The sequence below is a fragment of the Diabrotica virgifera genome, chromosome 7, assembly GCF_917563875.1.
Source record: "Diabrotica virgifera virgifera chromosome 7, PGI_DIABVI_V3a".
NCBI classification, from domain to species: Eukaryota; Metazoa; Arthropoda; class Insecta; order Coleoptera; family Chrysomelidae; genus Diabrotica; species Diabrotica virgifera.
The window spans coordinates 141,505,015-141,530,918 of NC_065449.1; the positions used below are offsets into that span (position 1 = coordinate 141,505,015).

Consider the following 25,904-nt stretch of genomic DNA (forward strand, 5'->3'; position numbering starts at 1 on the left):
ACAAATTACGTTGTGATGTCGGTTTTAACAACATGTCATGTATAACGCCTTTTTGACACATTATCGTTTATTATTTGCCTGATATGTCGAATCTTATCATGTAGCACCTCAAATTACAGGGTTTTGAATGACAAATTACGTTGTGATGTCGGTTTTAACAACATGTCACATATAACGCCTTTTTGACCCTCTATCTTATATTATTTGCCTGATATGTCGAATCTTATCATGTAGCACCTCAAATTACAGGGTTTTGAATGACAAATTACGTTGTGATGTCGGTTTTAACAACATGTCATGTATAACGCCTTTTTGACACATTATCGTTTATTATTTGCCTGATATGTCGAATCTTATCATGTAGCACCTCAAATTACAGGGTTTTGAATGACAAATTACGTTGTGATGTCGGTTTTAACAACATGTCACATATAACGCCTTTTTGACCCTCTATCTTATATTATTTGCCTGATATGTCGAATCTTATCATGTAGCACCTCAAATTACAGGGTTTTGAATGACAAATTACGTTGTGATGTCGGTTTTAACAACATGTCATGTATAACGCCTTTTTGACACATTATCGTTTATTATTTGCCTGATATGTCGAATCTTATCATGTAGCACCTCAAATTACAGGGTTTTGAATGACAAATTACGTTGTGATGTCGGTTTTAACAACATGTCATGTATAACGCCTTTTTGACACATTATCGTTTATTATTTGCCTGATATGTCGAATCTTATCATGTAGCACCTCAAATTACAGGGTTTTGAATGACAAATTACGTTGTGATGTCGGTTTTAACAACATGTCACATATAACGCCTTTTTGACCCTCTATCTTATATTATTTGCCTGATATGTCGAATCTTATCATGTAGCACCTCAAATTACAGGGTTTTGAATGACAAATTACGTTGTGATGTCGGTTTTAACAACATGTCATGTATAACGCCTTTTTGACACATTATCGTTTATTATTTGCCTGATATGTCGAATCTTATCATGTAGCACCTCAAATTACAGGGTTTTGAATGACAAATTACGTTGTGATGTCGGTTTTAACAACATGTCATGTATAACGCCTTTTTGACACATTATCGTTTATTATTTGCCTGATATGTCGAATCTTATCATGTAGCACCTCAAATTACAGGGTTTTGAATGACAAATTACGTTGTGATGTCGGTTTTAACAACATGTCACATATAACGCCTTTTTGACCCTCTATCTTATATTATTTGCCTGATATGTTGAATCTTATCATGTAGCACCTCAAATTACAGGATTTTGAATGACAAATTACGTTAAGATGTTTGTTTTAACAACCTGTTATGTATAAGGCCTCTTTGGCACTCTATCATATGCTTTATGTGATTATTTATAAATTGATTCTTATATTATGGATCAGTGTATTGTTGTATGCAAACAAGGATGGATGTGTTTTTTAATGTGTGTGCTACTGCTGCGTTGCATGGCAACAGCAGATACCTTTTCCTTTTTAAGGTTTTTTTTAACCGCATAAGTGAGTGGATAAATGAAAAAAGTTTTATTTTTATCATTTCTTTATCTCTTCATTCATTTTATTATACCCCATATTTCTATTGGGCGATATCAAATAGGATTAATAACCATGGCAGTTTCATGCATCTTTATGTATTGTCATTGTAAGCTACACCATCTATTATTTACAAGTATATTAAACGTGTAAGAAATAAGACAAGATATATTTTATATAAATTTATTATGGATATCTAAACATTACATTATAATTCATTAAGCCGTGATTAATACATTTGCTTTTTAAAAAAAGCCGTTCAGATTCTTCGTTGGAGCAGAACGCAGTGAATTCATTATTTTTCTTTATGTGATGTATAAGTTTGCATGCATATCCTCTTCTCCGATGATTAGGTAAAGTGTATACGTATTCTAATACTCTTGGTACATCATGTTGTCCAAGTGGATCAAAGTCACGTTTCGATAAGAGTACAAATGATGCTGGTACTCCGCTGACATAAAGGATGTAGCAGGTAACTTTTGTGTTTGTCATCCATTGATCAATAAGTATATCATCTACATTTAACTGCTTAATTTTTCTGACTGCGTTCGGACCTCTGAACAACTCAATTTTTTCCATCTTGCTTCATCGAATGATTGAATGATACTGATTTTTGCTTTATTCATTCTATCATGTATCTGTGAATTTTGAAGGAGTGGGGGGAACGTCATAGTATTCTATCGTGTATCTGTGAATTTTCCATGAGTGGGGGAACGTCATAGTATTCTACACCGAAGGTTTATATATCATAAACGTTGTATACATTATTATGTTCCGTTTACGGAAGGATTAGAGCTAATAATAAACATAAAAACTAGATGGCAAATGTAGTCTCCTATATATTGAATAGACGATTATTTAACTATAAAAGTAAAATACCAACTTACATAATATTACCCTCCTTGCAGTAGATAAAATACAGTATGCGAATCGCAATACCATTTTTTTTTGTTTGGTGATTTTCATGATACTACCCAACTTTCCGTAGAAAAGACTTGTACGTGAGATGTTTGCTGGTTTGGCCACAGCGTAAGAATGGTATATGTTCATTGTAGGAATGTATGCTTGGAGGGAGATCGAGGATGTTTGTTGGTCATACTGTAAGAATGGTATATGTTCATTGTAGGAATGTATGATTGAAACGAAGATACGATATAGTGCCGTTTTGGCAATGTCTTATTCACGTCACGTCATTCACGTTACGTCATTCACGGTAAAATATCACGTTAAAGAGGTACACTGTTAGGATGGTTTAAAGATAAATAGTCTATACCATTAGGGAATAGAGTGTAGCAGAGACCATTAGAGGCCATTAGAAACCATCAGGTCACGTTATTTACGTCGCGTGATTCACGTGACGTTATGCACGTCACGTTCTGTTAGGCACTGTCACGTTCTGTTAGGCACTATACGGAAAAGAAGAAGAAGAATTGGCAATTAATATTGAACGTTGACAGAAGAAGAATTGACAGTTGCCATCTGTGTCGCCACCGCTTTCATTTGATATCCCATACGTCAAAATCGGATCATTAGCCAAGAAGATATGTTGTAATGCCGTTTTGGCAATGTCAATTAGTTACGTGTTGCAGCCGACAGGTGGCATGATAAGATGAAGAACTGTGATAGGATGTTTGATGGTAGTACTGTAAGAATGGTATACGTTCTTCTAGAGGGCTTGGGCATAGTTACATGTTGCAGCCGACAGGTGGCATGATAAGATGAAGAATTGACCACAGCGTAAGAATGGTATATGTTCTTATAGAGGGTTTGGACATAGTTACATGTTGCAGCCGACAGGTGGCAGGATAAGATGAAGAACTGTGATAGGATGTTTGATGGTCATACTGTAAGACTGGTATACGTTCTTCTAGATGGTTTGGGCATAGTTACATGTTGCAGCCGACAGGTGGCATGATAAGATGAAGAACTGTGATAGGACTAATATATCACCGTTTTGGCAGTGTTGCCATGTTTCTCCTTCCCTTCGATGTCTGTTGCGCTAAAATTAATAGCAACGAAGATATAGTGTCGTTTTGGCATTGCTGACATCTTTGTTTTTATGTTAACATATTCAATATCCCCTCTTTTTCCCAACGAGACCATATTCACACGAATTGGACCAATAGACACGAAGATATGATATAGTGCCGTTTTGTCATTGCTGACATCTTTGTTTATATGGTAACATGCCTTCCTCTTTCCAACAATATATGATCAGTCAGGTCGGAGACATGCTCTAATGCTCTTTTGCTAATGTCTTTGTGATTGCTCCTCTTTCGTTTAATGTCTTACATGTAATAAACGAACCAATAACAACGCAGATGGCAGATAGGTGCTTCATGGATAAGTGTCTTATTTGGCTTTCTGACTACACCCTGTATATTTTGCGATAAACGAAATAAAGAGGAGGCCATCTTGGAAGGCGAGGGTTTGTGACGTAGGTGGGCCTGGCTGTGTTCCCATTGGTCGTTGGGCGGGGCTTCGTTCTCATTGGTCGGTGATTGGGGCTAAGTTCTCATTGGTCGCTGGACTTTGATCTCATTGGTCCATGGGCGATGCTGTGGGTGGGCGAGGCTTCCTTCTCATTGGTCGGTGGGCAATCATTGGCCGGTGGGCAACCATTGGTCTGTGGGCGTGGCTTTGTGGTGGGCGTGGTCGGTGGGCGTGGCTTTGTGGTGGGCGTGGCTTGCGGTGGGCGTGGCTTTGTGGTGGGCGTGGCTTTGTGGTGGGCGTGGCTTGCGGTGGGCGTGGCTTTGTGGTGGGCGTGGCTTTGTGGTGGGCGTGGCGTGGGGCGTGGCTTTGTGGTGGGCGTGGCTTGCGGTGGGCGTGGCTTTGTGGTGGGCGTGGCTTTGTGGTGGGCGTGGCGTGGGGCGTGGCAGATAAAATTTTTCCCACGCTGTCAAAATTTTCCCATGCCCAACCGACCCACACTCTGCTGTGTTCCATTTAAAAAACATAAGTTTGGTCTGCCACTGTGTTAAGCCTGGGTTTCCTCGAAAGCGGCACCGACAAACAGCGACCGTAGCACTTTGATGAATTACGTCAGATTACGGTGAAAAATTCAAGGTTCTTCACTGGGGCAATGGAATGTGCAAGCTCAGCAAGCGGTGGCTTCCAACGCATCCTTGGAAACCAACGCTATTATTTTGCATGGTACAGTTTTTTATGATGTCATTCATCGCAGTGTTACGATCGCAGGTTGTCGGCACCGCTTTCGAGGAAACCAGCGCTTTATCGAACACCCTGTAACATTCTAACTACTAATTTTAAAATGTGAAGCTCAAAGTTGGCTACCATTTTTTTATTGACTTTTATTGCTGTCTATTACTAAAGCGGATCTATTGAACTTTACTGTATTTATGATTTCGATCTTTTTGAAGTATTGATTATGCTTAATGGGATAGGTATGTTTCTTGCGTATAATGAGAGAATGACGTCCCTCAGTTCGACTCAGTCGAAAGTTTTGTTGAGGTCCAAAAGTACATAGGTACGCTAGTCTGTTAAACTGTTAAAATGGATAAAAAGAGAAACGAGTGGATAAGAGAGAAAACCAAAGTTAGGGATGTTAGACAAGAAAAATGTAAATGGAGATTTGCCGGACACAATATAAGACCAAAAGAAGACCGATGGAACAAAATTCTTATAAATTAGAGACCGTGGGAATATAAACGAAGCAGAGGAAGGTCCCAAATGAGATGGACAGATTATATCAAGAAGCACGTGGGCTCTAGGTGTATAACTGTAGCGACAGGCAGAGAAGAATGGAAAAGGATTGGGGAGGCCTATGTCCACAGATGGACCGAAGAAAGCTAATTAGATAGACAGATAGAGATCTAAAGCCTTGTTATTCTTCTGCTAAGGTCATTATGGACCTTCATTCAGTCTATTTGTTTTCATTTTTATTGTTAGTTTTAGTGGCGTCTTTGTTAAGTACCTGCCTCTATAGTTTACTCGTTCTCCGCTCGCTCCTTTTTTAAAGCGAAGCATTAAAATACTTGATCGCCGTTCCTGCGGTATTCTACAGGGTGAGGCAGATAAAGGGCCTATTAGAAATATCTCGAGAACTAAAGGTAAGAGAATCGTGAAAATTGGAATACAGGGGTTTTGAGGTATGAACTATTTAATGAAAATATTTTGATCTCTTTGCTACTTCCGGTTATACCGGAAGTTGATTATAACTTCGTTTTTTTAAATGGGACACCCTTTTATATATTTTTATATTTTTTGAGATTCTGCTTAATGTCTTCTTTCTTAAAATATGAGGTTTTGTAATATTATACAGGGTAGTTTAAAAGATAATTAAGGTTTTTTATAAATTTTGTAGAAAACTTCACACCCTGTAGAATTGTACTGATTTGATATGAAAAACTCCATTTATGTTCAAGTAATTTTTAATATAGTCTATTATTATTAAAAATTAATAATATAGCGAAATGTTTAATTTTAGTATGCAGGGTTGGTTGAAACTCGGAATGAGTATTTTATGAGTTTTCTTAAATGGAACACCCTATATTTTAGTATTTTAATGAAATGACATTTTATAGTACTTTTTTATTTCTTAAGCATTCCCTATACCTAACTGCTTTAATTGGTAAGTTATTCGTAGTTCTTTAAGTAAAACATTAATTGCAACAATAATTACGTGAAATTTTATTAAGTTTGCCGTGAAAATATTTAATCATAATAGGCCAATCAAGTTAGGTTTTTACTAGACATAACAGAAAAGATGAGGTTTGACAGTTGAAATGTGTATTATGAGATATTACAAAAAGACTACCATGTTGGGATTCATCAATTTTTTAATGGAACATTTTTTAAATAAACAATCAAAACGTCAAACTTAGTTTTTTGCTCATAACTTAAAAACTTGTTTATTTAGAAATTTGACGTCCACAGGTAACTTTTTCAGAAAAAAGATACATCGAATGAGATACGCTAAATGAAAATCGGTTAATAAACAAAAAAGTTATTGCAAAACGGATGACAAAATCACTGTTTTTGAATATTGTTAATAACAATTTTATTGTTTATTAAAATACGTTTTAATATACCTAAAATTGAGGGCATTATGGTGTTTGAATGGTGTGCAAAAAATGGTCCAGATCTGTTAAATAGTTTTCGTAAAATTGAATTTGTTTATAACATTTTTTGAAAAACGAACTAATTTCTGGGGTTCGTCCAGTTAATATGGCTGAATGTATCTCAATAATCCGGGGCTCATTTCCTTCGTTAAGATGTATACTAACAGCTTATGAAAAAAAAAGTAAAAAAAAATTACATATACGTACACAAAATTATTTGTTAATAAATAGCAGTTTTTAGGCTTATAAACAATTACAATAATTTCGTAGAAATTAAATCAAATTAAATGACAATAAAAAATACGGAAAGCTGGTTAAAATACACAACTTTAAAAAAAAAATTAGGTCCTACGACCCTTGGGGTCTGAGATGGCCCCTTTTTTTGAAAAATTCACTGTTACGTTAATTAAGAACTGAAATTAACAAATCTTTTATAAGAAAAGTCAAAGTTTTTAACAAAGTTTTTAGCGAGAAAAAATGTTAAAAATTGTTTAAATAGGAGTGTTATAAACAAACAGTATTTTGCGTTCCGACTAAAGTAAAAAATAGCGGGCGTAGTCGACTGACTGATTAGTGGGCGCGGTTGGCGACCGGCAGCAACTCCCAAAATTACGTTATACCGACCACAAAAATCAACTTTAAGGTGAATGACAAATTTGCGTGATTCCTTATGTTTTCGAGGTCTCTGAATCCGAATATGGAGTTAATTTTTTTCTAGAATTAGTGGAACATGTTCAAAAATCAAATTTTATGCAAAAATGCGAAAATCAATTTTGATGATTTTTCAATTTTAACTCACTGTATTTTTGGTCGCTGTAAATATTTCCTTTTGAAAATGTGTCTGTGTTATCTTTGAAGCATTTAGATAATAATGAGATTTGTCCAAAATGATTAAACACATTAAAAGAGAAGTTGTTAATTTTTAAATATTTTGTCGTCAGATTTCGTTAGTTTCATGTTTACTTAAAAAAGTTGAGTGACAAACTTTTTAGTTTATAATTTTAACTAACACATAAATAAAATATAATTCATGAAGAAGTTTTTCAAAAAAATTTAATTTAAAATATGCAATAGGAAAAATGTTATGTGACTTTATAGACGAGCGGCACACCAAAAAAAAAACTTATTTCTCAAGATACTGATACTAATTTTGGTCATACTTTATATTTTTGATGGTGCTGAAAACAAAAATTAGGGTTGTTTTGAATTTTACGTGGGGGAACATTATCAAAATCGCAACTTTACCCTAAAAATAAAAAAAAATCACGTTTTTTTGCGTTTAACTTGCTACAACTCTGTTCCATTGTAATATTTTTTCTGAGATTTTTATAGTATATATTTCTCAACGTTCTGAAGACAATGGGACCTGCTTCAATATTTCAGTCTTGCCATAAAGAAAGTTATAAATTGTTTGAAGTAAAAGGTGCAGATTCTTGAATTGCAAAGTTTAATCGCAAAATTTGATTGACAAAATTTATTCAAAATAAAACTCATTTTCATTTTCCGCACCATCAAAAATATAAAGTAAGACCAAAATTAGCCATTCACCACACCGTGGTTGATATCTCGAGAAATAAGCGTTGTTTTTTGGGGGAGTACCACTCGTCTATAAAGTCGCGTAACTTTTTTTCTATTGCATATTTTGACTTTTGACTTTTCTATATTGCATAATTTTCCAGAAAACTTCTTCAGGACCTATGTTTTAATGCTGCGTTGATTAAAATTATAAACTAAACAGTTTGTCACCCAACTTTTATAAGTAAACATAAAACTAATGAAAAAATTGTTTAAACAATTTTCCGGCCGCGGTAGCTCTTGGTAACCTCTGGATTTGTTATAAGGAACTTTTTTTTGAGTAAGTTTGTGCAAAAAATACAAATCGGAATAATTTACCTAACGGGGTCGAGATACAGGACTACACACGGATTCAAAATAGAGAAGAAAAAATGGCCTATACCTACCAATCGGGTTCTACTGTACCAAGTTTACTATTTTTTTTTTATCTATGGTACCACATTAAAATAATAACTTTTATCTTATTTTCATTGCAAAATTATCCAAAACAAAGCAGCTAATGGGATGTATAAACCTATTTTGAAGTGGCCTTTTTATTGTTATTTTTTAAATTTATTTATGTAAAATATAATTTTACTAAATAAATGTGCAACATAATAATATTCATAAAATTCAAGTTAAATTATAATATTAAGCTTCAAATCCGGTATACTGACAATGTTAAAAATGGGCTGCAGCGGTCTAGCGCTAGCGAATGGTAGTCCGCGAATTTATTCTCATTCGGCTACGCCCATTTTTTTTTTACTTTAGTCGCAACGCAAAATACTCTTTGTTTATAACACTACTGTTTAAACAATTTTTAACATTTTTTCTTGCTAAAAACTTTGTTAAAAACTTTTCTTATAAAAGATTGGTTAATTTCAGATCTTAGTGTTGTTAATTTACGTAACAGTGATTTTTTCAAAAAAAGGGGCTATCTCAGGCCCCAAGAGTTGTAGGACCTAAAAATTTTTTTTAGAAGTTGTGAAATTTAACCAGCTTTCCGCATTTTTCATTGCCATTTAATTTGATCTAATTTCTACGAAATTATTGTAATTGTTTATAAGCTTAAAAACTGCTATTTATCAACAAATAATTTTGTGTACGTACATGTATTTTTTTTTACTTTTTTTTTCATGGCTATTAGTATACGTATACATCTTAACGAAGGAAATGAGCCCCGGATTATTGAGATACATTCAGCCATATTAACTGGACAAGCCTAAGAACTTAGCTCGTTTTTCAAAAAATTTTATAAACAAATTCAATTTTGCTAAAACTATTTAACAGATCTGGACCATTTTTTGCACACCATTCAAACACCATAATGCCCTCAAGTTTAGGTATATTTAAACATATTTTAATAAACAATAAAGTTGTTATTAACAATATTCAAAAACAGTGATTTTGTCGTCCGTTTTGCAATAACTTTTTTGTTTATTAACCGATTTTCATTTAGCGTATCTCATTCGATGTATCTTTTTTTTCTGGAAAAGTTACCTGTGGACGTCAAATTTCTAAATAAACAAGTTTTTAAGTTATGAGCAAAAAACTAAGTTTGACGTTTTGATTGTTTATTTAAAAAATGTTCCACTAAAAAATTGATGAATCCCAAGGTGGTAGCCTTTTTGTAATATCTCATACTACACATTTCAACTGTCAAGCCACGTCTTTTCAATTATGTCGAAAAACGGATTATTTTTTACTAACTTGATTGATCTATAAATAATTTTTCGAAAATAAACACATATTAATCTCGACTGACCCTTAATTTATTAATACTGGTTGATATATCAAAATACCTACGTAGTTAAGATTGTTGGTGTGTTTAATATTAATAAAAACATACAATACTCTATCTAGTTGGCTATGACTTTGACACTAAATATGCTTAAACTAAAATAAGCTTTGCTTAAACATTCTACTATTTTTGAAGTTCCAGTTGCTTTGCTACCATTACTAATATGAATTTGTCTAATGAGGAACTGATTCAGATGTTTTTTTGTTGTAGGATAGTAGAACAAATAAAAATGTGCTACTAGCAGTAAGAATTTATCATCAGCAATTCCATGATAGATGACAACCAAAAAGTGAAACTTTTCAAAATTTACTAGAGCGGTTTCAACGAACTGGACATTTAGATTACGAGAAATCTGATCAAACGAAAACTATTGTAAATGATTAAAATGAATTAAATGTCACTGAGAATCTGCATATTAGTATAAACGTTCTCGTAATCTAAGTGTCTTTGGTATATTTTTAATGATTTAAGGATAATTCTAGATGACATGTATTTATTTTAAAAAAATTATTTATAATTTAATATTTTCACGGCAATATTAATAAAATTTCACGTAATTTTTGTTGCAATTAATGTTTGACTTAAAGAACTACGAATAACTTACAAATTAAAGCAGTTAGGTATAGAGAATGCTTAAGAAATCAAAAAGTACTATAAAATATCATTTACTTACAGTACTAAAATACAGGGTGTTCTATTTAAGAAAACTCCTTTAAGAAAAGAAATGATCATTCCGAGTTTCGACCCACCCTGTATACTAAAATTAAACATTTCGCTATATTAATAATTTTTAATAATAATAGATTATATTAAAAATCATTTGAACATAAATGGAGTTTTTAATAGCAAATCAGTACAATTCTACAGGGTGTGAAGTTTGCTACAAAATTTATAAAAAACTGTAATTATCTTTTGAACTACCCTGTACAATATTAAAAAAACTTCATATTTTAAGAAAGAAGACATCGAGCAAAATCCAAAAATGTAAAAATATACAGGGTGTCGCATTTAAAAAAACGAAGTTACAATCAACTTCCGGTATAACCGGAAGTAGCAAAGAGACCAAAATATTTTCATTAAATAGTTCATACCTCAAAACCCCTGTATTCCAATTTTCATGATTCTCTTAGCTTTAGTTCTTGAGATATTTCTAATAGGCCCTTTATCTGCCTCACCCTATATTGTAATCTATGATTTTTTGAATTAGGTTAAATTATTTTAATGTTGATTTTCCTTACACTCTCCTTTTAATCATTTGTCCGTCAAATTTCTTCGTGCGTCTGGTACCTCTCTTTCTGGTTAGATCTTGATATGCAGTTCTTCATTTATTACTACTTCTGGTGTGAATGATTCCTTTTTGCTCTTCGCATTAAGAAATAAGCATTGTATAATCCCTTCATGTTTTATTCTGAATGTGTTTTTTTTTATTAGTTGGTTCATCCTTTACACAAGTTCCATATTTGTTTCTGGGTTCCTTAGAAGTTATGTTCCATTTGTTTAAAGGAAGTTTCCCAATACGCCTCTTTAATTTATCGAATTAAGGCTGGCGTTTTGTTTCAAATTATTTTGCAATGATTTTATACCTGTTGGGTTTTTTAAGTTCTATATTGTAGAAATGTTTTCTTTTTTCTTTGCATCTTATCTTCACTTCATCTTAGTCCAAGAACCGAAGCTTTTCACCTCGCAATTTTTACAGAGTGGATCGATTTGCTTGAAAATTTGAGAATAATTAGTGGATACTCCAAGGATCAAAATCTATATGATGCCGAAAAGCGCTTTCACTATGGGAGTGGTTGCCACCCCATCTCGGGGATGGAAATTTTATATTATATTTTGACCGCAAAAGTTGATAAAAACATTCATCCTAAGCAAAAAATGTTCCATACATTTTTTTGATAAAATTAATAGTTTTCGATTTATTCGCTATCGAAAGTGTTAGTTTTATATCGAAAAAATCAATGTTTTTCGACAACACTCATTTACGATTCAGTCAATTTTTGCCTTAGAAAAAATGTTTTTAATTCAAGTTCTTGGGAATTAAATAACCTACAATTTCATATTTAAACATTTTTTCGTATCTCTGATGCTAATCTTTCTATTCTGAAGAAAATTGCATTTTTTACCAAACTACAAAAATTCGTTATTCGCTTTGAACTCCAGTTTTTTAAAAACTAATCATTCTATGCCAACTTCTAGAATCTATTAATAATACATAAATAAAGAAGAATGAATAAGGCCAATGACTAAAAACACCGCTAACTTACATTATTATGCTTCCAATTGGATTTATTTTTTTTAATATATTGATTTTTTAACCGTAACTTTTTTATTTTTTGTCTTAGAAAGTTTGGTAAAAAAGAATTTTGTAGGTTTTTACAAGATCTATAAGCTTATTAATATTAAATCTTTTTAAAATCCCCAGTCGCAAAAAGAGGTGACTTTGAAAGGGTTGGTAAAGGTGGTTTTTGCATGTTATTACAAGTTTTAATTGTCAATAGCTCACTCAACTTTTGCGGTAGAAAAAATTTTTGCAAACCAGGTTCTTGGGAATTACAGGTCTGGATCCCGCGTATGAGAAAAAAGTTGATTAATAGCAAGCTGAAAATTTTTTAATAGCTTAAGGGTGTCTAGTCGGACAAACTTTGATGTATGCGAACACTGGAACAGGGGAAGTTTTAATTGTGGAAGAGGTTAAAAATTTGGAACGTCAGACTGCGAAACCGTCCCATGTATTTTGTCGGACAGAACTTCCAATTAATTTGTTACCCTTTCATTAAACTGTCCTGCAAAAATCAGACTGCTATTTATCACCAACTGGGCATTTTAATGAGTGGAACACGTAGAACATGTCAAATGACAGGAATGATGACAGGTGACAAATAGCAGTCTGATTTTTGCATGAGAGTTTAATGAAAGGGTAACAAATCAATTGGAAGTTCTGTCCGACAAAATACATGGGACGTTTTCCTGGTCTGACGTTCCAAATTTTTAACCTGTTCCACAATTAAAACTTCCCCTGTTCCAGTGTTTCCATATCTCAAAGTTTGTCCGACTAGATACCCTTAAGCTATTAACAAATTTTCAGCTTGCTATTAATCAACTTTTTTCATACGCGGGATCCAGACCTATTAAATAGGCTACAATTTCATATTTAAACATTTTTTCGTATCTCTGATGCTAATCTTTCTATTCTGAAGAACAGGCCATTTTTTCCAAACTACTAAAATTCGTTATTTGCTTTTAACTCCATTTAAAAAAAATAATTATTCTAAGCCGGTCAAACTTCTAGAACCTATTAATAATACATAAATAAAGAAGACCAAATAAGGTCAATGACTAATTTTAATTAGGGTGGTGATTAGGAGGTTGCTTCCGATCACTTTTTCGCTGAAAAAAAATAGGGACTGACATTCTTTTCATTATAAGTCACTTAATTTTTTAGCTAGAGACTATTTTTTTATTTCTGGAGATGTTATCCTCTAGAAGTTATCCTCTAAAAATGCATAGTTTTCTTGTCTTTTGACTTTGAAACTACAATATTTAGCATTTGACGAAGAAGAGCTAACATATAATAAAATATAGCTCGATTAGTATTGGTCTTAAAGAAAATTAAAAAAACAGTTTTGTTTATTTTTTTAAAAGGTACATTTTTGTTAAGTAAAGTTGTTTTGATAAAACGAAAACTTTTGGAGTCATTAGCAGAAAACTTATTAAAAACATTCATTTTTTCGATATAAAACTAGAACAATTTCGATATCGAATAAATCGAAAACTATTAACTTTATCAAAAAAATGTATAAAACGGTTTTTGCTTAGAATAAATATTTTTACCAACTTTTGTGGTCAATATATTATAAAAAAATTCCACCCGCGAGATGGGGTGGCAACCACCCCCATGGTAAAAGCGCCTTTCGGCATTATATAGATTTTGATCCCTGGACTATCCACTACTTATTCTCAAATTTTCAAGCAAATCGATCCATTCTGTAAAAATTGCTAGGTTTTGTCCTATTTTAAGCTTCATTACTATCTCTAAGCAAATAGCTTTTTGTAGTTCTTCATGGAACTGGTCTCTTGTAGGTTGTAGTTTTCTGTTTTTTCTGGGCTATATGCTCCAATAATGTTTAAATCTTATCCTTCTATAATTATCTTTATTGAAGTTATAATATTCAATATATTATATTGACAATATGTTATGTATTTGATTTATAAGTATGGCAACTCCTTTATTGGCTATCTATCCAATCATGTGCCCCGCTGTAAGTTAAGATATTTTCTCCTAGAATCGGCTTGTTTTCCCCTTTTTCTTTGTTTCTTGCAAGGTCCAAATATATATCCGTTTCTTCTTCAACACTACACCTTTTTCTTCTACCTTCTTATTAGGTAATTCTGCCTGTTTCAGGTTATATTATCACTCTAGTTTTTCCGTGGTACTTCTTATAGCGTGGTTCCGTGGTTCTTCTTCCGCGCATACTTCTTCTTCCTGACAGCGATTTGTCTGTTACTATCTTGACCACCCTATCATCGGTCATTCTGCTTATATGATTATTCCATTATTTCTTCCTATTTAGTACCCGGTCACCTATTTTCTACACCTTGCATGCTGTTCGGATTTCGTCATTGCTTTTTCGATCCCTCAGTGTGTTTCCCGTGATTCCTGTTAGTATGTCTCGTTTCAACCGTGTATTTCATTATTACTTTTATAGCCGTTTTGTAAATTCTTGTTTTAGTTTCCATTGTGTTTCTCCATATTGTATTCTTTAGAAATCCTGCTGCTCTATTATCTTTCTGTATTTGTTTTTTACTTGTGCTCCTACATTACTGTGAGTGGATAGTGTGATGCCTACATAGTTGATTTCCATAACCTGTTTAATGGTGGTTCCGTTAATCTCTATTTTACATCTGGTGGGTTGTTTGTTGATGGCTATTGTTTTTGTTTTCTGGGCTGAAATGACCACGTTTAACTTAGCTGCCATTATGTTGAATTTATGTTGTTCTGAAGCTATTTCCTTGTGGCATTTTTATAATCAACTACTTTCAATGGGAAATAAGCCACAATTTTACCAAAAAAATGATTTTATTAACGTTTCGAAGCCCAAATCGGGCGTCGTTGTCAAATTACAAAATATTACTAAAATAAACAAAAATGTTGTTGCTAAGTAAAAAAAATTCTTTTAATAATTTATTTAATCTGACTCATTTATATTGGCAATTCAGACGTATATTATACATTTTAAAGTAGAAGAATTTAAAATGATATCGCCAATATTTATGAGTTGCGTTCCTGGGACGACTTTACTAAAAGATAGTTCATTCGATTACATGAAATCAATCCCAACTCAAGAATATCCGTCACAAAAAAAATCATAGCATGTGATGTGTCTTTAAAAAGACAACCAAATGCAGCGATGACACTAAAATTCTCGCGTTAGAGATTCCATAGTAATCTTATCATCCAGCCTCAAAAGTCCACTGCTGAACATAGGCCTCCTCCCCTCGTTTCCAACCCCATCTATCCTGCGCCGCCCTCATCCAGTTTTTATTTACCTTTCTTAAGTCGTCAGTCCATCTTGTAGGCGGTCGACCGACGCTTCTCTTGTCTTCTCTTGGCCTCCATTCCAATAAACTCTTCGTCCATCGCCCATCTGTCATTCTGGCTACGTGTCCTGCCCATCTCCACTTCAACCTGGCTATCCTCTCGATGACGTCAGTCACCTTTGTTGTTCTCCTGATTTCTTCGTTTCTGATTTTGTCTCGCAGAGTTATTCCTAACATTGACCGCTCCATTCTTCTCTGCGTGACTCTTAGTTTGGTAGCCGAGGTTTTAGTTAAGGTAAGTGTTTCTGATCCGTACGTCAAGACTGGGAGGACGCACTGATCGAATACCTTTCTCTTTAGAGATGTGGGTAACTCACTTTTAAAAGTTTCTCTCAGTTTTCCAAATGCTGCCCACCCAAGACCGATTCTTCTCTTCAGCTCATGAGTCTGGTTATCCCTGCCAATCGTAATTTCATGTCCCAGGTATTTATATCTATCTACGAGTTCTATTTCCTTCCCACCAATACTGATGTTCTGGTTGGGTACCAAATTTGTCATTATTTTTGTTTTTGAGATGTTTATATTTAAACCTACATTTTCTGTAGCTACAACGAGTTCTTGTACCATCTCTCTTGCCATACCTAGATCCTCAGCTACTATGACTATATCATCGGCGAAACGTAAGTTGTTTAGGTATTCTCCATCTATTTTTATTCCCTTTGTCATCCAATCCAAACTCTTGAAAGCATGTTCTAAGACCGTATTAAAAAGTTTAGGTGACATTGGGTCTCCTTGTCTAACCCCCCGTTCTATTTTTATGCGATTACTGTTAGTATGTAATTTGACAGTGGTTGTTGCCTGTAAGTATATTTTGTGTAATAATTTTGTATACCTATAATCTAGCCTGCATTTTTTAAGCGCCTGTAATATTTTGCTAAGTTCAACTGTGTCAAAGGCTTTATGAAAATCGATAAAAACTAGAACTAGGGGTTTATTGTATTCCACTACTTTCTCTATCAGGGTTTTTATACTTTGTAGATGGTCATTTGTTCCGTAATTTTTTCGGAATCCTGCCTGTTCTCTTGGTTGATGTCTCTAAATTTCTTTCCATTCTCTTAACTATTATTCGCGTAAATAACTTATATAAATGGCTGAGTAGGCTAATCGGTCTGTAATTCTCTAAATTGGCTTTGTCTCCTGCTTTGTGTAATAGAATCATAGTAGCGTTGTTCCAGTCTGTTGGAATATTGGCGTTGTGAAGGCAAATATTGAAAAGTTGTTTAATTTTTTCAAGTAGTATATTTCCTCCAATTTTTAGTTCTTCTGATACTATTCCATCTTCACCTGGGGTTCGATTATTTTTCATTTTCTTCAGAGCCTCTTTGATTTCTGATTTTGTTATATCGGGCATTAAATCCGATCCTTGATTTAATACCCCAGTTTTTACTGTAATTGGAGGTTGCGCATTGTCATCTTTTTTTTCTTGATTTGTATAACTCTGTGTAGAACTCTTCGACTATTGTTAATATTTCATCTCTGTTTGTAGTTTATTTTCCAGTTCTGTTTCTTAGTTTGTTGATTTCTATTTTTCCTTTTTGTACGCTTACGTTCTTCAAAACTTTCATGTTCTTATTTTGCTCTATTGCTTGTTTTGTTTTTTCTACATTGTAGTTTCTTATGTCTTTTCTTATTGACTTTGTGATAGTCTTATTTATTTGATTTAGCGCTTCTTTGCTGGAACTTGTATCTCCTTTCATCTGTCGTCTTAGTTCTATAAGGGTTTTAGTAGGTTGACTTACTTTTTCATCTTTTTGGTTTGTTGGACAGTATTTAGTTTGAGCCTGTTGTATTGTGGTGATTATTTGCTTGTTCAGTATATTAATGTCTGTTGTTGTTGTATCTTTCAATGTAGCATTAATATATTTTTCGAACTCCTGAATATTAGTTGGTTTTACCCATTTCTTTGGGTGTTTCTTATTTATCATTTTGAGTCTTTCCTTTTCGATCGATATCGTTATTTTAGCTCTTACTAACCTGTGATCACTGCTTGTGCTAAACTGGTTTATGTCAGACCATGGAGTTTAGGGTGTCTACATTGTAAAAATTACGTGAACTTTATCATCCATGCTATGGCATGCTGGACGAGCCATACAGTCTGTAGTCAACACCCCGAAGTATGAGCGGGAACACAAAGCGTACCAATACTCATACGCTTATGAAACGCACCTGGCGGATCATAAGGGCCTTCACATTTTACTCTTCTTCAACTTGTCTTGAGTGAAATGTCTTTAATCTTTTCTATCAGCCTCTCTTGGCTAACTCTTGTTTTTTTCCGACCCCGAATGGCGATTAGGTTTCCGAAGGCAGACGGGTCACTATATTTCTTTCTACTACAGATTCTTCCCATATACCCCTTTTTCCCTCCCCATCTTACCCAACAAAATATGGAGAAAACCAGATGCAAAAAATCCGTAAGTTAAGGTGGAAGCTATCGTGCTAAAAACTGAATGGTCGCACGTCACGCGGCCGCTAACGATGCTCTTGGGACACCGGGCGAAATCCCATTGAAAATTAGCCTTGTTCCTGTACGCGGGGCTCTACAGGAATCGACAACGATCCCCAGCTACTCGTGGGAATAAATATGAATACTCACCAACATGCAAGGCAAGCACGGTGTTTAAATGCCACAAACCCGAGCAGTGTAAACCAACCCTATTCAAAGTGCGTCAAAAATATAAACCTCAACATCGCCACATATAATGCTCGGTCGCTCTCTACCGAAGAAAGGTTCGAAGAAATGGAGGAAGAACTTTCAAAAGTGAATTGGGATATTGTGGGTATCAGCGAAGTTAGAAAAAAAGGAGGGAATCTTATCTCACTCCCATCAGGCCATCTGTGGAACTACAAAGGAGAAGAGGAATCGACAGTCGGAGGAGTCGGCTTCTTTGTTCACAAAAGAATTGCGAACAGAATTGTGTCAATAAACCAAATATCAACAAGGGTGGTCTACTTAAACATCAAAATGAGCACCAGATATATCCTAAAGTTCATTCAAGTATACGCACCTACTACAGGCCATTCAGATGAAGAAGTCCAAATATTCTACGACCAAATATCCTGTGCAATCAAGGAAAATCCTGGCCACTTCTTAATAATAGGCGGTGATTTCAACGCCAAAATAGGTACCAAGGAAGACCCCTCTGAAATTATATTGGGAAATTTTGGAAGCGAAGGCAGAAATTATAGAGGCAAACAACTGTTAACTTTTCTTTTGGAAAACAATCTCTATCAAATGAACAGCTTCTTTAAAAAGAAAAAACACAGAAGATGGACCTGGGAAAGTCCAGATGGAAAAACAAGGAACGAAATCGACTATTTCTTAACAAATTCCGTAGTAAATCACGAGGGAAAACCAGGAAAAACCTCGTGATACTATGCCGACATCGTAAGTATTTGGTCTTACATTTAATTTACTTTCAAAAAAAACTAATATCAAATTTTGACTTTAATATGTTTAAATTATAAATAATATTAATAATACATAGATATACAATAAGTAATACTAAAATATAAAATTTGTACTAACTCTATATGTTATCGACTTACTAATCGTGGTATTTTCTTTCTATTGACTTCCTCTTTCAGTATGGGTAACCACATCCTACTGCATTCTACCGAGGAATTTGCGACAATTGGTTTCATTTAGCATAATTTAAAATGTATAATATACGTCTGAATTGTCATTATAAATGAGTCAGATTAAATAAATTATTAGAAGAATTTTTTTACTTAGCAATAACATTTTTGTTTATTTTAGTAGTACCTATTTTGTATTTTGACAACGAAACCCGATTTGGACTTCGAAACGATAATAAAATCATTTTTTTGGTAAAATTGTGGCTTATTTCCCATTGAAAGTAGTTGTTGAATTTATGCACCAATCTTTGTAAATCGTCTTCTTTTTCTGCTGCTAGTATAACATTGTCCGCACAGCATAGGATCGTAGTTTATATTCCTCTCTAATACATTACTCTCTATTATTTTCAGGTGCTTATAATCGTATGCTGTTAAGTTGTTTTCCTCGTAGTTTTATTTTGATTCAAATAATCTTTCCTGACATGTAGGCTTCTATCTGATCAATTCGTTTTCTATTGACTAATATAGCGACTCCTTCCTTAGCTCTTGTTTCTTTTGGTACGCCGCTGTATACCATCAAGTAGTTGTCTAACATGGTTTGGCCTTTTTCTTGTTTCTTGGGTAACATATAGTATATCTGTGTATCAGTGAGTTCCTGTTCTTTTGTGCTCAGGGATTTAATGTTCCAAGTGGCTATCCATATTCTTTTTTTTTCATTGGTGCGTTGTCCGGTTACTTGCATTGTTCGTTTTCAGTGGATCCGTCCTGTTTACCAGAGACACATCCTTGGTTCTATGAGCATTGCAGTGTATACAATGTACCAAAGCCAAATGTAAGAAATTCATTATTTCGTGAATGAGAGATTTTGGAAATAAATCCCTAAACACACCGATTTTTATTTTTAAATTATGATTTTTTGGCATATATATATATATATATATATATATATATATCAAAAAAAATTATCGACTCAGTCATCACGCCCAGACCATTGATTATTAAACTACCCATAGATAGCTCACCTCGTGGTAACCAAAAGACGTATCGGCAACTAGATGACGCTACTCGAAAAATGTATTGAGATTTCTCAGTCGCTGTCTGACTTGCGAGTAGTTAACAGTGGCGTCAGAGCCGAACTTGCCCTATAGGTGTATTACCTTCTAAAAGCTGCGTATTGTGCTGTGATAAGTTAAAGCGGAATTTAAGACAACAACCACAAATTTAGAAACGTGTGCTGTTAATACATGTGCATGTTACTAGTTATATTTACTATAAAATTATAAAGAATTTGAATTGGATTAAATGCCATGAAGATTTGCAAGACACTAAAATGCTATTACAGAAATACGAATTAATGTTACTACTTAGAGAATATGGCGCACATGAATAAAGATTCTTCAGAGATCATCAGATTTGTTTGTTACTATTACTACAATAATGTTAGAAAAAGTTTCACGGGGCCTTTAATTTATTTAAAGTAGGTAATGCAGTTTTTGACAATATTGAAAACTATTTGGCTAAGCATATTTTATTAACTAAAAATTTGCTTGAAAACTGTAAAGACCATAAAAGAAAAAATATAAAATTCTTGGTGAAAATCAAACTTTTAAAAACTTGTCAGTGGTATAACATTAATGAAAGCAAACAAAAAACAGAAAATTTCTTATTTTCGATAAAAGTAAAGTTAATCAAACATGAATACAATACAATAAATATGTTAAATAACACTATTAGCTTTAGTTTCTATAATATACAGTAGATGTTAACAATTATTATTTTATAACATCAGGAAAACAATATCAGAACATTGGAACCATATCTCTGATCCGGAAGAAAAGTGTCACAACTCAAAAACAACATTTTTCAGGAGAGACAAAAACAGATTTTTTTAATCTTAATTTAGCTGTCAGTTTTAAAAATGGTAAGTGCTAAAAATTTTGAATTAAAAATGAAGAATATGGTAAGTGAATGTTTCTAATTATTGTGTAAGAAGCAAAACCAAAAAATCTACGACATCTGATTTAACAAAGAAAAACAGATGACATTTTGAGTATTTCATTTTTTTAAATATTGGTCAATTTTTTAAACATTAATGAAAAACACCTAGGACACTTCTCGAAATACAATGGTTTTCATGATAAATAACGATACATTCTACGTTCACGTCGAACGTCAGAGCAGAACCTCAAAAGTGTCATTGTTCCGGAATAAAAGCATTCATTTTACCGGCAAAGGCATAATGACACTACCGCCATCTTTCGAAGTTGGAAGGAAATATCTATGTGACATTTTTCCTGGTAAAAGTAGAGGGCATTTGGAGTCAATTTAACAAGATCTGGAATTATGCATTTTTTGAGTTGTGTTACTTTTCTTCCGGGTGAGCGATTATTGAAAACTTTTTTATACAGTTTAGGGAAAAAATGCATTCTTGATAAAAACTTGCATATTTTAAAACTCAAAATGAAAGAATTAGATGTACTCGGCTATTTATATTTTGGAAGTTCCCTGTCATTTTATCAATATTATTCATTTAAACGTTGGCAACTTGTGGTGTTTTGTCAAAGAAAACTATAATCCATTGTATTTGGTACACATTTTTCTATTTTGTTGTTTTTTTTTTTGTAGTGTATTAATAATTAAATAATTTTTAGGAAACCTCTTCACTATTATTATTAATCAATTTTTAGCGTTTTATCTGAAGTAAAATCGGAATTATTATCTGCGCGTTAAAATTATTTGTGAAAATGCTGAATAACTACCCTTATATCGTTGTCTATTAAACCAACCAAGCAACTCAAATTTATTTTTCAATATTGGCAAAAATTTCAATAAATGTCGCCACCGTCCAGCCAGGTAGTACTTAGACTTGAGGGGCAAAGAGGTTAACACTGAATTCGGTTTTACCTTAAGGTGAGGTATCTATGTGTAGTTATTAATCAATGCCCAGACGGATGGCATCACTGGTATGATATATATTGTATGCCAACAAATCATACTTTAAAAATAAAAATCGACCTGTTTCGGGATTTATTTCCAAACTCGCTCATTCGCGAAATAATGAATTTATTCCATTTGGCTTTGCCATTCAATCCACCTACCAACTGCTCCAGACGGAATTTACACTCCTTATAAGCCCATATATTATATAATTTAATGAAAGGGTAATTTCTTTAAAGAAAATTTAAACGACATTATATATAAATAATCGATGAGTTATTTTAGGTTTTGATCACATCTTAAAATACGCTTACACAACTCAACTAGCCCTAAACTTAGCCAATGTACAAGATGTCTTGGAAGCGGCTTCACACGTCCAAATGGTAGCTGTCGTCCAAGCTTGTTCTACCTACTTACAAAATCAAATAGATATAGATAACTGTGTAGATATAGCTACAATAGGTTGGTAACATCTGTTTTTTCTTATTTGATTTCAAATGGTCTACTAGTCTAACTAATATGTACAGTAGAACCCCGAAAATCCGAACTAATTGGGGGGACAGCCTGTTCGGATTCCGAAAAGTTCGGATTATCCGAAAGTTAGCCTAACTAGTAATTCAGAGTTTTCATTGTCGTTGATTTTGAGTCGCAAAACGTTCTCGCAAGAATGTGGACAATACTTTTGGACTCAAGTTGACTACGAATTAAGAACCGAATTAAGTTTGTGTTTAACCTTTTTATAAGGACTATATTTAGACCAGGGCGCATCTGTAAAAATATTAGTACATTTGGACGTTGAGAGGTGACTCAAATTTTTTTGCAGAAGTTGCTTGAAAATAGCTCAAATAATAATATTTGAGTTATCCTCCCTCTCAAGAAGGTCCGGAACATTGTTTAAATAATCAAAATGTCAAAAAATTAAGGAAAAATTAGATTTTTTTCTTCGTTTTTTGATTATAACTTTAAAAGTATTCATTTCCGAGAAAAGTTGTACTGACATAAAAGTTGCGTAATTAAATTTCCTACACTATAGAATTGGTTAAGAATTTAAAAAATAGTCACTCTTGTTGCAAAATAGCAATAATTTCGAAAAAACCATACAAAAACAAGTATTCGAATTTTACGTTTTTCAATCATTTATGCTAAACATAGGACCTTCATATTTCACCCAGAAAAACTTTATGATACAGTAAAACAATACTGTAAATTTAATTAAGATCGCTTTAATACATTTTGCAAAATAAATTTTGCAATCCAGCTTTCGCAAAAAAAAATTCATTTTTTCAAAATATTACAGGACTGAAAATAAAGCAGATAGCAAGTTGAAATTTTTTTTGAGTATAGAAGTGTACTGTACCTTTTATTTGCAATTTGCAAAATTAAAATTGATTAACTACCACGGCGTCAGGAATTTTTTTAAGTAAACATTAATTATTGGTGCTACGCGCAGGACAGCGGATAGTTTGCTCTGATTGGGCATTCCAATGACCTTTGATAATGATTGATACATTTTAATTTTTATTACATTTCGATATAAATAAATAAATTTGTTTATTGCAAAATAAAAACACATACTCTATCCTTTGAAATAACACTTTTTTTAGCAAAAACTTTCTTTGTTCGTATATTTTAACTTAGAGAATAAAAGTTTATTATTTTTAAACATATGCAATTGTTTAAACAATATTTCACAAACAATAATAAAATTAGTTTGATTTTTGTGGAATTAAAATATTAAAATACAACAAAATATAGAGTAAGAAAATAATATATTAAATAAAGATTGGAAGAAATTTTGGTGGAATTCAACTTGTGTGAATCGAACACCGCTGTCCTGCGCGTAGCACCAAAAATTAATTTTAAATTAAAAAATTTCCTGACGCCGTGGTAATTAATCGATTTTAATTTTGCTAATTATTGCATATGAAATGTACAGTACACTTCTATAAGCAAAAAAAAATTCAACTTGCTATCTGCTTTATTTTCAGTCCTGCAACATTTAAAACAAATGAATTTTTTTTGCGAAAGCTGGATTGCAAAATCTATTAAACTGATCTTAATGAAATTTACAGTGTTGTGTTGTTATATTATATAGTTTTTCTGGGTAAAATATGAAGGTCCTGGGTGTAACATAAATGGTTGAAAAAAGTAAAATGCGAATACTTGTTTTTGTATGGTTTTTTCGCAATTCTTGCTATTTTGCAACAAGGGTGACTATTTTTTAAATTTTTAACCAATTCCATATTGTAGGAAATTTAATTACGCAACTTTTATGTCAGTACAACTTTTCTCGGAAATCAACATTTTTAAAGTTATAATCAAAAAACCAAGAAAAAAATCGAATTTTTCCTTCATTTTTTGACATTTTGATTATTTAAACAATGTTCCGGGCCTTTTTGAGAGGTAGGATAACTCAAATATTATTATTTGAGTTATTTTCAAGCAATTTCTGCAAAAAAATTTGAGTCCCCTCTCAACGTCCATCTCAAAACAGATGGGCCCTGGACTAATTATATTAAAGTGCGTATTTGTGTTTAAGAAATTTTAAATGTTAAAGTCCTATTAATCCTACATTGTTAAATATTGTGGCTTTTCTCTGTATAATACACATGTTTCTATGTTTTTGTCTTGAATTTTTTAATTTTTTTCACTTTCCATTGGTTCGGATTTGCCGAATGTTCGGATTAGCGGGGTTCTACTGTATATGAATTTTAGAAATAAAAGGCAGATATCAATATTTCTTTAATTATATTTCTTATAACTTTAATTTTAAGGTTAAATTTGGAACAACCATTACTATCTACTGGGAAGGTTGAAATGGAGTAGATATGACATTTCAACAGTGTTTCTCATGGTGGCATAAATTGTAAACCGTGGGGGGCAGTTGGGCGTATATTATAACTACGTTTATTTTTTAAAAATGCCTTATCATGGTTCTTGTGTCACTATTGATTGTGTGCTTACGTGGACAAATAGCGGAGTGAAATTCTTTCGTTTTCCTACATCCAAAAATAGGTTGGAGCAAAGAAAAATAATTGGATTAAAGCATTGTTTAATGGTTACTTTCGGGAAATGGTGCCAATTTTTTTGTATAATTTTAGAATATAAATTAATATAGACTTTAAAGAAATTATATTTTTTGTTATAAGAAACTACAATTTTTGAATTTATATAAAACATCATTCATAAATTATTTTATTTCATTTTAAATGCAGCTAAATATTGTAAATTATTTTTGGGATATTTGGAATTCGACGTGAGAGTATCAAATACACTCGGGTGCAAAAAAATCGATCCACTTCAAAATTTGGTCATTTTTGAAGTTTCGAATTTCCTAAACCTGTTGTCCGATTTAAGTGATTTTTTACCATGTTATAGCCTTATTCATTAACAATATCACTGTAATAATATTGTTGTTAGACAGGTAAACTGTCATTGTATACTGGGTGTACGAATCAAACTGTTTTATTCTCAAAGTTCGCATCACCCTGTGGACTATTAGCATTTATAAAATACTGAAATTAAAACCCAATTATAGCCTCAGGTCTTCTTAACATTCTGTTTTTAGATCCATTCGCTTATGTTAGATAATAAAAAAGTTAGGTCCCTTAACTACTGGCCATGTTCGTCATCAGTACAGGGTGTTTCTAAATAAGTGTGACAAACTTTAAGGGGTAATTTTACATGAGAAAATAAGGACAGTTTGCTTTATAATCACATGTCCCCAAATGCTTCGTTTCCGAGATACGGGATGTCCAATTTTTTTTACAAACTGACGATTTATTTATTGCTTTGA

The 25,904-nt window shown here is 33.0% G+C and overlaps 1 protein-coding gene across 4 annotated transcripts in view; it reads left to right on the top strand.

Annotated features, from left to right (window-relative positions):
• The window catches only part of LOC114334652 (kelch-like protein 26), a 297,957-nt gene that overhangs the window by 210,741 nt on the left and 61,312 nt on the right, over positions 1-25,904 (top strand). For 3 of the 4 annotated variants that reach the window (XM_050656093.1, XM_028284744.2, XM_028284743.2), the window contains one exon: positions 22,394-22,570. In XM_050656093.1, coding sequence (XP_050512050.1) covers positions 22,394-22,570 — 177 coding nt within the window. Of the gene's footprint in view, positions 1-18,847; positions 18,981-22,393; positions 22,571-25,904 lie in introns of those variants that run through there. The other variant, XM_050656094.1, reaches the window with a different exon arrangement.